This window comes from Syngnathus acus, chromosome 1 (assembly GCF_901709675.1).
Source record: "Syngnathus acus chromosome 1, fSynAcu1.2, whole genome shotgun sequence".
In the NCBI taxonomy this organism is placed as follows: domain Eukaryota; kingdom Metazoa; phylum Chordata; class Actinopteri; order Syngnathiformes; family Syngnathidae; genus Syngnathus; species Syngnathus acus.
In genome coordinates, this window is record NC_051087.1 from 10,941,785 (window position 1) to 10,954,753 (window position 12,969).

Genomic DNA, 12,969 nt, shown 5'->3' on the forward strand with positions numbered 1-12,969 from the left:
AAATCAAACACCCACTCAATCATGATGGTTTCCCCCGTGCGAGTTCGGTGGTTGGACTGGGCTGCCGACTGTTTTGACAACTGGTAAACTGAGTCTCGGCAGTCTGTAAAGTTTCAGAACCGGTGAGTGAATGCAGATTTATTTCACTTCGTGCATTTTATCTCAGTCAGGCATTGTTAGAACAATAGAATTAATATATGTCACCATATCGAAACTTTTGACATTTTATTAAGATTGATTATTTGACGAAGTAACACCGGGACATCTAACGACCAGCTTTCCATTGACAGTTGATAGAGTAGCAATGAATTGAAAAAATATATATAAATATATTCTTTTATCCTCATGTCATCCAGAGAAGAAAAATGCAGACGTTTTAAACAAGACCGAGCCGGGGGAAGTGTTTGTGTATTTTGTTGAACAATGGCAGGATGGTTTGTTGTTTTGGAGGTTCCACGTACGCTGTGTTTTCGCCTCCCCGTGTGTTTGCAAACGCTGTGGGGGCTTTTCCGTGCCGATGAAGCCAGGATTATCATTTTGCCCCCCTGGTCTGGGTTGAATGGGTGCAGACCCACTTGTAGTAAGATTGGATTTATTGCAATCTACATAATAATACGTCATCCTTCATTTACATTTTTACTGTCAATAAATACATGCATTTGCTTTGGCAAGTTAAGCAGTAAGCACACCATTATGGACAGTTCTGCTGCTGGGTTTTGTTGTTGCACTTTGGACACATTCCTTTTAACTGGATTCTATTTGGCCCTATGGGAATCTTCCATCCCATTTCGTAAGTTGAGCAGTTCTTTACAATGACAGATGTGACACCACTCCTTTTTCCTGTTGTGAATTAATCAACCTGTATGACAATTGGAACACTTTGGTCATCTATGTCTGTACTCTAATCTGGACTATTTTGGGGGCAGTAGTGTGGCAATGACTCCCCCGCAGTATTCTATCCCAGCTGTATTGGCCATGAGAACAAAATGCACACTTAGTCACTACGCCTTTTTCCCACCAGTAAACAAGACAGCATTCATGCAGACATGATTTCTCCGATGAAAACAGAAAGGATGAACAATTACAGGACTCGGTTTCAGTCGTTTTAGCTCCATAAAATGAAACACTGTTCACTCCAACCTCTCATGAGGCAAATGGGCGTTCATTACCAAGAGGTTGGAGTGTTGTGTTACATCTAGGCAAGAGGCAACTTGTTCTCAAATAGCCCAGTTTAAAAAGAAAAGCCAGCCCCCTTCAAGATGGACATTTTCACTGGTAGCGGCAGGATTTCATCACCAAGCAGTAGAATTCATACAGGTTATCAGTGATCCTAGTCTGTGCGCACTAGCACTGCAGCTCTCCTTACCTTTTGGTTTAATGTGCTTTTCTGTAGATGTATCAATCTAGTAGAGCTTAGATTTTTCTAACTTCTAGACCATGGGTGTCAAACATGGCCAGATACGGCCCGCCACATCATTTAATGTGGCCCCCGAAGACAAATTGTGCATCGACTGCGAACTGTCTTAACTTAATTAAAAAAATAGAGCGATTGCTAGTAATCTTTTTCAAATATTTGAACAATTTTTACTAGTCTCTGATTTCAAAACTAGTTATTCATCAGTTTGTTGTGTAGTCTATACTGCGTATAAGATAAAGCGTTTACAGTCATATTGGCCCTCTGAAGGAAACTATGACTACAATGTGGCCCGCGACAAAAATTAGTTTAACACGCCGGTTCTAGACGCTCACGGTGTTGGTAGCATTGTGCAAAAACCAGAACAGCTTAGTCATAGACACATTTTTTGGAAATAGACAGCAAAAAGGGGGGGAAAAAACTTGGTTGTTTATTTCCACAATTGATGGGTTAGCGGGCATTCCAGACACTAAAATATATTCAGTCTTATACAAGGATACTTGTACTGTTTAGTACCTCTTAACTCAGACAACAGTTGATGAATGGAATAATAGATGAGGTTGACATTGCGCAACGTCTTGGCTCTGGCCAGACATTTGGGATTCCGGATGCAAGGTTGCTTGATGCGTGTTTGTAAAGACGCAGAGTGGTCTTATAGGTATATTTATTGATACAGTAAAACCCAGAAAAGAAGTGTCATGAGCACAAACACACCAATTTCCCCTATGACACGTTTGTCACAAACTTTGGGTGATGAAGTCAAACGCTTCCATTATATAACATATTTTATTTTACCCCCGAGGCTGGGATTCAAAAACATGGCCATCGCTTTGATATGAGGTAGCCTTTGACGAGCACCCATCGGGATCCCCACTGTGTGATGTGAAACTGTTTCTGAAGAACAACTGCTGAAGGGAAACAAAATGAATTTTTCATAAGAGGTGATAATACTGTGATTATGTTCTACTATAGAAACGCAAAGTAACATGCTAAGTTCGCTTTTAACAAACAAAAGACAAAGGGCTTCCGTTTCCCATTGCTCGGTAAAATGCATCATTTGCACTGCTGGGAAGTCACCAAAATATTAAAGCTTAAAATACTGAGAAATACTTCCATGATTTTAGAGGAGTAGATAGGGTTATTGATGGATGAATATGAAGACAAGTCGCGCAATGCAGCTTTAAAGGAAAACTATCTTGCTCCTTTTAGTACGTATATGTTTTCACAAAAAGCTTTAAGGACTTTGACATGTTTTCTGACTGTGAATGGTGTGCGAACTGAAGATTTCTATGCTAACCTTAGACTGTTAGCCCCTAGCCAACTGGTTAAATTCCACATTCCTGTCACTACTCACTTGTAGACAAAGGTTTGTGTTATTAATATATACCGTAATTTTCGGACTATAAGTCGCACCGGAGTATAAGTCGCACCAGCCATAAAATGCCCAAAAAAGTGAAAAAAAACATACCGTTTTTTTCCGTGTATAATGCGCCCCCATGTATAATACGCACCCTAAAAATGGCATGTTGATGCTGGAAAAAAGCCTGTACCCATGTATAATACGCACCCAATTATTTTTTTTTTTTTTGCTTTTTTTTTTTTTTTTTTTTTTTTTAAGTCCCAATGATCGTCACACACGCAGGGAGGCAATGGGTCCCATTTTTATAGTCTTTGGTATGGTCTTAACTAGGCTGGATGTATTTTTTTTTTGTTGGCGATGATTTCTCCGACTGCCCGTAAAGGCACCACCGCGATCAGATGAAAAGAGAGGAAAGTGACGTGCGGACATGTGAAAAAGGCGGCTCTGTATGGGAGAGACGTTGAAGAGGAATAAAAACACCCTTGGAAACCAAAACTTGCCCCTCGTCGTGACTCGGAGCCGCAACAAATGTTTCGGATTTGTGTAGGGTACATTGTGACAGCAAACGAGCAGGTGATCGAGCAAGCGTCTGATACGAGAGCATTGCGTTCGTATGGAGCGTGTTTGAAGTGAACAGCAGAGACGAAAGGAACATGGCAAAGTGTTGTGAAATAAAATATTACCTGTAATACGCATTTTGTTATTTGCTGATTGTATTAAACTATCACATTCATTGTCAGTCAAGAAGAGAAGAGGACTATTATCCCTTCTTTGACGAAATGACCAGAGCACAGTACAAACACACTATTGTCGGTCAGTCCTGTTGTTGGTTTTGTTGTACCATGATTTTCTTAAAAAAAAAAAAAAAAAAAAAAAAATTTTAAAAAAAAAAATTAAAAAAAATTTGTACCCATGTATAATGCGCACCCCAGATTTTAGGACAATAAATTAGTTAAATTTTGCGCATTATACACGGAAAAAAACGGTATATATGTATATAAGTCACTCCTGAGTATAAGTCGCCCCCCCACCCAAACTATGAAAAAAACCGCGACTTATAGTCCGAAAATTACGGTACAATAATGTTTTACTTTGTGGTGGATTTTATTTTATGCTATGTGTGACGACTAAAAATAACAAAATGAGATGTGTGAGCTTGCGTATAGCCTTTGCCGCGAAAGATCACCCGTGATATCGCGAGGGAACACTATAACAACACAAATGTTTTATTTTGATTCCATACAAATATCCATTCGTTTTAGGTTTTGGGAATCAATTAGTTTTGGGATATTTGGTTTAGAAAGTTGACATGGATTGAATTGCATTTAAATTTCAAGTAATCCCTTGACATTATGAAGTTGGTTGCACACAATTTTGACAATGCATTATTCTGCTTTTGTTCATGAATATTCATGTTCCAAGGGACACGGTGACATTTGACTCAGTCCTCATCACATGCATTGCTACAAAGGAGCTCTTGACTGAGACACAATGACTTACTTCTCATGACAAGTCCTGACAAGAGTGTTGTTTAATTTGGAAGACCCGCACCCATGTAAAGAGCCCTAATAGGATTTTATCACAGAACTATGTGGCAGTAATATTACTTTTCCCCCCCTTACTAAGAAGCACACTTGGATAAATTCTCAATGATCATAATAAGCTTAATAAAGCTCTAGATATCATTTCCACATAGAGTTGAATGAGTGCACCGGGCAAGTCAAGACCCGTGTGTCCAGATTCCAAAGTAGTGCGCTGGCTTTCCCTCCTTTCTTTACCTGTCGTGTTCTCGTCATGTACTCATGGTCCCGCCTCCTCTTTTGTGTCTCCTCCCCTTTCAGCAGGTAGCGGAGTCAGTGCCATGGTGGGTGTAGAGCGCATTACGAGCTGGTGAGGGTGTGAACTTTGCAACAAGGAGTCCACGCGCGACCTGTCAGCGGGAGAGAAGAATGGCTCGGAATGTGAACTTTGACCTAGGTCATCCCCTTATTGAATCCGGACTAGAGTGAGTGGAAATGTTGTGTATTTTTATGTTCTGAGACTGCAGTTGTGTACTTTTCTCTTTGGCTTGTTTCAAGCTCAGTGGGCGGAGAGTAAGGAATTCAGGTGATTGGACGCTTTTGCTGTAGGACATTGTTTGTCTGTGCAAGGGTAGATCATAATCTCGTCTTTATTTGCTTGTTTGAACACACTCAAGTTCTATGAAGAGCCTTAATTTTTTTCACGAGTTGACCCAGTTGGAGACGTTATTGTCCCTTTGTCCATGAATTTAAAGCTCTGCTGTAATTATTGTCACGCAACAATGTAAGCGGCCAGTTTCACCCAACCCCATTCTGTAAGTATTTGTAAGCTTCATAATGAAACAAAGGTTGATAAAGCATAAAATGCTGAAAGAAAAATAACTGATTGAAAATGTGCTCCTGAGGACTACGGTTATCACAAATATATTTAAATAATCCACAATTTCAAGATTTAATGGTTTAACTACTAAATGCATTAGAGAGTAATGGATTTAATAGGTAGAAATGGAAACTTTTTGTTGTTGACTCTGAATGCGGTTTCATATTGTGACTGTGATTGTTGCCTAAGTGTACAGATGTAAACCACTTCTATGGTTTTTGTTTTATGCTAGCTGTGTTGTGGGCTTTAATTTACCGTACATCAACCTAACACAGAGCTTCTGTTTAGAGTTTGTTCCACTTAGAGTCCTTATGACCGGGATACCTTGCCGTCATGTTTTCTAGGCTCTTGCTTTTTCTCTGAGTTTGTACTGAAGTGGGACTTGTATCGCTTGTATCTTTGTACCACTTGTATTTTTGTGTTTATAGTTTTGTTTCCTGTCTTTGTGACTGCTCTTATTTGTTTATCACGCTCAGAAGCCCAGCAGATGAGGAAGGTGTTCATGACTCATTCCACCAGCTAATAGCAGAGCAGATTCACAATGGAGGCTTGGATGATGCCTTCGAACTGCAGCAACTACAGAAAGAACTGGATGATGAAAGCCGAGGTACATAAGCAAGCGCAACTGCGTTCCATCCACAACTTTACAACATTCATTTGAGAAAGGACCCCTTCAGCTGCCTAAAAACATGCCTTTCTAAAAAAATTAAAACTCTCTATCAATGTTCCCTCTAAGCTGCGCGCGTGCGCAATCGCGCACTGCCCGCACATTGTCAGCGCACAAGAAAATCTATCCAGCGCATAACCAACATCCCCCCCCCCGGAAGCGAAGCAAACACGCAGCGTTTGACGTCCCATTAGTTTTGTTTACAGTATGACCATGCCGAATGTCTGTCTTGTACCATACAAAAATAGCGACTTTTACGTTGTATTTTTTTATTTTTATTCCCTTAGACAATGTGGCTCATCTGTCCAGCTCTGGACCAGAGCGCAATGAGCGGAGGAATCAGGGAAGACTGGTGGGAATGCAGGATGATGAACAACTAGACCCTGCCACTAGTGAACGTTGGTCTTCAGCCACCTTGAAGATCCTGTCCTCCATGCCCAGTCGCACCATTGGTTGGTCTTACCATACCTGTGGAGAAACGGAGCTCATTCGCAGTTTTTAGTTGTCTTGTCGCGCATTGCATGCAGAGGATTCCTTTCAGACAACAGAGTTAAAATACTTGCTGGTCAGGCATAGAAACAGCATGGAACTTACTCAAGGTTTGCACGTGCAAATACCATTGCAACTTTAATTGGGCTCGTAAATAGATATGGAAGCTGCTCGACGAACTGGGCGGGCACAGTAGTGCGATTTTGCATGTTGCACCCAAACCTGCAGAATACTGGGAGGAGTAGCTGTAAATAGATTAATTAGCACAATAAGATTGATCAAACATTCGCTAATTTTGCTTCATTAAATGCAGCTTCTGAAAGGCATGTGGAAAATTGCACTGCTGGATGTGACGACATTTACGGTTATTGTGGCGAAGAGGAGCCCTTTTGGGTTGGTAGTAAATTTGGTTACGTGTGCACTTGATTGATGCTCTCTTTCAAAATGTGAGCTGGTGTGTTGCAGCAGACCCGCCACTGACTTTTACAGCTGAGTGGAGTTTCATGGGGAAGCAGAAAAACTATTTTCCTGTCAGCATTTGTACAGCACCACATCATTGGGAATATTTTTGTCTTGTCAGCTTGCTTTGCAGTCTTGCAAAGTATTTGTTGTCTTTAGCATTGCCAAAATAGAAATAATCTTTATTTTTGTGACATGCCACTCTCATACCCAAATCCTTAGGCTATTTTACAGAGTTCAGCTGTCATCTATATCATTTACCTTTTTATGGAGCACGCATGAGACAAGATTCTAAATGGTGATGGCTGTTTTCGGAACTGGGTCCATGTGCTTTTTTAGGTCGCAACAGGGGAGCCATCATCTCTCAATACTACAACAGGACCATGCAGCTTCGCAGACGCAAGCAGAGCAGACCCTCCATCCAAGACTTCTCCCGCTCGGCTAGACCGAGCATTCGAGGTTACGGCATCGAGACAGACGGTGCAGATGCAGAGGGTGAGAAGAGTGGAACACCGTTAACAGGCCTATCAGTTAAAACAAAGTATTGATGTGTTAATGATCACAGTTGGAAATTCAACACTGTGATCATCATTGTAATAGTTCACAGTAGCGAAAAAGTCCAATGAAAGGTTTTTCTAACAGTTGCCCTGCTCATTTATTTAGGGTTAGGGTTGAATTTTCATTGGAAAGTTATATTTCAAAATGGCTTTGTGTTGGGTGTGAGTCTGTTGTGAGCATTCTGTACCTATTTTGTGGCTATTGCAGGCTGTTAAGTATGTTTAACTTTTTTTTTTCTCAATTTGCACCAACTTTTTGTGCTCTAGCAAATAAAAGGGATCGTCTGGTAAATAACCTGCAGAACCTGTCGGTGAGCGACAGAGTCAGGATGCTCCGGGCTATGCCTCTTAGTATTTCAGAAAAAACGGAACTCAGGTAACACTAGTGTTTGATCGTATTATTTTGTATGCATGGCTTCGATTGTCTGCTGAATATTGTGTTTGCCTCTGTGCTCGTGTGCAGAAAGTTAGCTTTGCAAAAGGAGAGACGCACTCTGTCAAGCAAGCAGATCCCCTGCTGCAGTCGACTCAAATATTACATCATTATTGTGAGTTACTTTCACCTCCTCTATCTACAGCGCCTCTCCTATCCCTTTTATGTGATTTACTGCTCTTACTTACTCATTTGTATTCACAAAGACTCTTACTGTTTTTAAATTACTGTTGTAAACGTAATAATTTGGCAATGACTGCATTATCATCACATGACAAGGTAAAGCGAAACGTTATCAATCTATAAGAAGCCATCAGAAAAAAATTGTTTCTGTCATGCTTAGAACACAAGAGCACAATTATTTAAACATTTTCTGACAGTGGTTAACAGAGATGACAGATCTGGATATTTTTCTAGGATGTGATGGGGTGAATGGTGTTAACGGAACGTTGTTTGTGCTCACTTGCTACTCTCAGGCCGCAAGACAGAGTTGGTACAGTTGGCTGTCTTTCGTGCACTCTCTCCAGCTGTGGCAAGTGGCACTCAAGCGAGTGAGCGGCCGTTTCGGCAGCGGGGTCCTGTCGTACTTCCTGTTTCTCAAGACCCTGCTCTTCTTCAATCTCTTCCTCTTTCTGATGACGGGTGTGTTCGTAGTGCTTCCTCAGGCAGTGCACCCACCTGCTCTGTTTAACAACACACGAGCTTTCACTGGACTGGAACTGTTTACTGGAGCGGTAAGATGTGCTTAGAATATCATTTGAACAGAGGTGTGCCACTTCACATGAGTGTATCGCAAGAGATCATCAATTAACCTGTGTAGTATTCATTCACCCATTGCAATTCATGCAACCTACTAATAAATTAGTGTTAAATTAAACAGGCCCATATTTCACGCTGAGTAAATTGAGACCATCATTATTTCCATAAATGTTTTGTGCCATTCTTGTCACCTTGCATCTGTAAATAAATAATATTAACCAAATGAATTGCATTTTCATGTTTCAGGGATATTTCTCGGACTCAGTGATGTACTATGGGTACTACTGTAACTGCACGCTGCGTACGAGCTGCACCAATCAAAGTGCTGCGCAGTATATATCCGTGTCCAATGGCACCAGTATGGACTGCACGTTGAAGCATCTGCCTTACAAGATGCCTCTTGCCTATTTCTTTACTATAGGCATGGCCTATTTTGTCACATGTATCATCCTTGTGTACAGGTACGTGTTTATTCTAGAGAAATGAGCACTATGAGAACACTTAACTCTCCCTTTACCTATTTCATTTCATCTCCCACCAGCATGTCAAAGTCATTTGGTCGAAGCTTCCGAATTGACAAATCTCATAGCATCCTGGCAATTAAGGCCTTCTGCTCCTGGGACTTCAAGGTCATCAAAAAATCTTCCGTTAAACTCATGTCTGGGAATATCTGCACCCAGCTCAAGGTACAAAGAAACATAATCGTTTGCATTTTGCCTAACTTTGACGATGTTTCCACCGTGCAGTAGAGTTGAGCTGAGCTCACCCATTATCTAGCAAATTAATTCAACAACAACATTTTTTTTTTCTGAGTGGCCTTCTATACATAAAACTACAATAACACGTTAGAAATCTGTCAGTTTGGTATCCTTCACAAATGATAATAGAAATATTGTATCAAAACAGAAATGAGCTTTCGGTACTTTGTGCAAATAATACCATAATTAGCATAAAAGAATGTGATGCAAAACCTTTTCTCACGTCATCTCTCTCGATCCCCAATTTGCAGGAGCTGCTAGCAGAGGTGAATTGCAAACACACCAAAAAGACTCTTTGCCAGAATCTGTGGAGAGTGGCAGTCCACTGTCTGGCGTGGGCTATTTGTGTAGCGAGCACCACCGCTTGTGTGCTCGCCATCTATTTCTTCTCTGACCACATGCACCGGGTATGGCACTGTAGTAAATGTTGGTAGAGTGCCCTCTTGTTGGAATGTTGTTTGGTTGTTGTATACCTAATATCATCCCGTCTTGTACTCCCTGTGTCTCTCTAGAACCTCCAGCAAAGTTCTCGCAGTGTGACCATGAACCCCTTGCTGAAGGAGGCCAGCCTCCTCGCCCTCCCTGTGGTGGTGTCCTTTATCAACTTGCTGCTGCCTATTATGTTTAAGCTGGCCGCATGGATGGAGGAATACGAGTCACCTACCGTCCGCACATACGTTGCCATTAGCAGGTCGGACCACCAGAGCAACTGCAAAAAAAAAAGACTATCCGACTGTTAAAAAGGCAACATGGTTACTACCGGTATGTCTTTTTCTAGAAACTTGATGTTAAAAGTGAGCGTGCTTGGAGTCCTCTGCTACCATTGGCTGGGTCGGGTGGCTGCTGAACCAAATAGTCTCGGCCTGAAGGTAACAGCTTATCATTCTAAGAAATCATTTTAGAGTCTGTCAATTGTGTTGGTTTTCTTCGATGTGTAATGATTTCTTTCATCCGCAGTGCTGGGAGAGTTTTGTTGGCCAAGAACTTTATCGCTTCCTCTTAATAGATTTCATCTTTACTCTACTAGACACCTTGTTTGGAGAATTTCTTTGGAGGTCGGTCATTCACAATTGTCCTTTATCTTTTCATTGGTGTGTTAGGTAATTAGTGCTGAAAGAGATTGTGTTTTGATTATTGTATGCTGGTTGGGTAATTAGGTAGTGTGTGAGTTAATTAGGGGCAACATGCAGCATTACTGACAACATCCAACACATGGTGGCGCTGTGGTGTGGAGAAAAAATAGTTTAACGGGTGTATGTACGTTTTTGAGCTGTATGGATCAACTGTGGGGATTAGAGAAAATACCAAATGTTTCCTTTGTGATGCATGTCACTTTTCTTCTGGTCTGCAGGTTGTTTTCAGAGAAGGTGCTGAAGAAGAAGAGGAAACCAGTGTTTGATATTGCCAAGAATGTCCTTGACCTCATCTATGGGCAAACGCTAGCCTGGTACAGTATGAGCTTTCCTTCTAATGTCAACAGTATAAACCTCACTGTTAACTTACTGATTGATCACTACATGGGACATTGTGTTGTTCAGGCTGGGCGTTCTCTTCACGCCTCTGCTGCCTGCGGTGCAGATATTGAAACTCCTGCTGCTTTTTTACATTAAAAAGGTACATTGTCATTTCTAAAAACTGTGCAAATAGATGTGTATTCTTCAATTACACAATTTGAGGATAGTATGGATGTGTGTATATGTACGTAAATATACATATTGAGCAATTTTGTTGTCCTTATATTTGTCCAAACAACTGTACTTTTAGTTGTCGCAGGAATAGAATATGAACAATGTGAAGGCGGTTTGATCATTTCTGTTGTCTTACATGTAATATTTAGATAGAAACTAAATCTTTATACTGTACGCAACAACCTCCTTCACCCTCTAGGGCAGTGTAATGATGAACTGCCAGGCCCCTAGTAGACCATATAGAGTCAGCCAGATGACCACCATCTTCATCACTCTCCTCTGCTTCCCCTCCTTCCTCGGAGCCTCTGTGTGCGTCACCTACACCATGTGGAGGTAAATTCACATTGTAAATAACTTACATAAGGTCTTTGTTTCTTACTGTGTCCAAACAGAGATCACCTCTCGTACTTGTGTCATTCACATCATATGCATTGTCTGTCCCTGCAGTATCACGCCCTCCTCGTCATGTGGGCCCTTTCGTGAACTCAAAACAATGTTTCAGGCTGGAAAGCGTTGGGTGGAGGACCTCGAAAAAGAAAATCCCAATTTATCCATGTTGGCCAGGGCTCACTCATTTCTGGTGGAGAACCCACTCTTCCTGTTTGTGGGAGCAGGCATCTTCCTGTTAGTACTCAACAGTGATATAAATGGATACAAATGCTTGTGTGACAGTTCAAACACAACATGCCTGTTGGTTGGTTCTGTTTTTTTTCCTCATTGGACAATGACAATTTCTGTTATTCCCGTCAGGATCGTCATCTATTTCCACAGCCAAGTGGTTGATGGTCAAAGGAAGATTATCGGCTTACTCCAAGAGCAGATCGAGAATGTATGCAAAGTTGCATATAATACCCACCTAAATGTTCTTTGACTATTTTTCTTAACATCCCACTGTGTATTGCTCTCCCTGCTCAGGAAGGGGAAGACAAGAAGTTTCTCATCACTCGCCTGCAGTCCATCCATGAGCAGAGACGAACCTCCGCCCGGAGACTCACAAGTCAGGTGAGTAAGTCTGGGTTCGCGCTGTGGGTTTAAGTGCGTGGTTCCAATTTAGTATCTCAGTTTTCTTTTTAAAAATCCATCAAACTATCTAATTTGTATCAATAGACCAATGCAGTGTAAACTCCATCCCAACATACGTTACGTTACATCTATGTCGTAAAAGAATTTAACCCCTGTCAACTCCTTTTTTTTTTTTCCTCCAGGATTCCAACTGTTGAGACACCAACGACTGCACTCCAGCTGTCAAGCTTCCTTCAAACCTGAAGGCCTTTTAACTGGAAAAATCACTGACAAAGGGTAGTGCCATATGACCAAAATTCAAATGTCTAAAGCATTTGTTGAACTGAACATAGGTGTATTTGATCAGGAAAAATTCTCTGACAATACGAAAGATGAAACAAAAGTTTCAGCTTTGAGAAAATAACAGAACTCAGATGTTAGGGAGTCAAAATAATAGACTGCATAAGTGATAAACTGATTCATTCTATTTTGAAAAGTTGTAGATGCACTTTCATATGAACTGTGAACTGTTTTTATTTTATTTTATTTCAGATCTTGTGTGAAAAGTATGCAATAGTCTTTTTTTTTTTACATTGTGGTATAAAGTGTGTGCCGCAGGCAACTGGATGCTGGAAATTGTCTTACATTTGTGTATTGTTAGGTGTAACACCGTAATTGTACTTATTAAAACTAAGTTATATTTTATACATGTTGTCATGGACTTGGACTTCTAATCAATCGCATGGCACAAACAAGATAAACATTCACACTTGTGGACATTTTAAGTCTATTACACATAAATGTTTTTGACTTGTAGTGGATATAAAACAAATCCACTTTGTACACATCTCTGTTCAAATGTCTTTTTTTTCTTCTTCTTATAAAAAACACAAGACCTTGATTTCAATCAGTCAGTGCAGTCTCAGACCTGCAACGCAGTACAGTACAGCCTTTGGACTCCAGCAGCTCGGCCAGACTGGATG

General features: G+C 40.9%; 1 protein-coding gene across 2 annotated transcripts; it reads left to right on the forward strand.

Moving 5' to 3' along the window:
- Positions 1-24: 24 nt before the first annotated feature.
- Positions 25-12,698, forward strand: tmc6b (transmembrane channel-like 6b). 2 transcript variants are annotated; one of them, XM_037279984.1, is made up of 21 exons: positions 25-122; positions 4,616-4,779; positions 5,651-5,781; positions 6,129-6,293; positions 7,129-7,284; positions 7,614-7,722; positions 7,810-7,894; positions 8,256-8,513; positions 8,785-8,999; positions 9,080-9,224; positions 9,548-9,703; positions 9,809-9,987; positions 10,075-10,165; positions 10,254-10,351; positions 10,648-10,743; positions 10,835-10,910; positions 11,184-11,317; positions 11,432-11,608; positions 11,735-11,813; positions 11,900-11,986; positions 12,190-12,698. In XM_037279984.1, the coding sequence occupies exons 2-21, from the start codon at positions 4,724-4,726 to the stop codon at positions 12,202-12,204; spliced, it is 2,508 nt and encodes an 835-aa protein (XP_037135879.1). In that variant the 5' UTR covers positions 25-122; positions 4,616-4,723; the 3' UTR covers positions 12,205-12,698. The 2 variants fall into 2 exon arrangements, with proteins under 2 accessions (XP_037135879.1, XP_037135957.1); XM_037280062.1 differs by having other exon boundaries at positions 37-122; positions 4,619-4,779.
- Positions 12,699-12,969: the final 271 nt, after the last annotated feature.

Bases quoted from the DNA above. Each gene is read 5' to 3' on its own strand.
- tmc6b (XM_037279984.1), top strand. From the start codon at position 4,724: ATGGCTCGGAATGTGAACTTTGACCTAGGTCATCCCCTTATTGAATCC. The intron at 5,782-6,128 runs GTACATAAGCAA...TTATTCCCTTAG, and splicing joins ACTGGATGATGAAAGCCGAG to ACAATGTGGCTCATCTGTCC. The intron at 11,814-11,899 runs GTATGCAAAGTT...CTCCCTGCTCAG, and splicing joins TCCAAGAGCAGATCGAGAAT to GAAGGGGAAGACAAGAAGTT.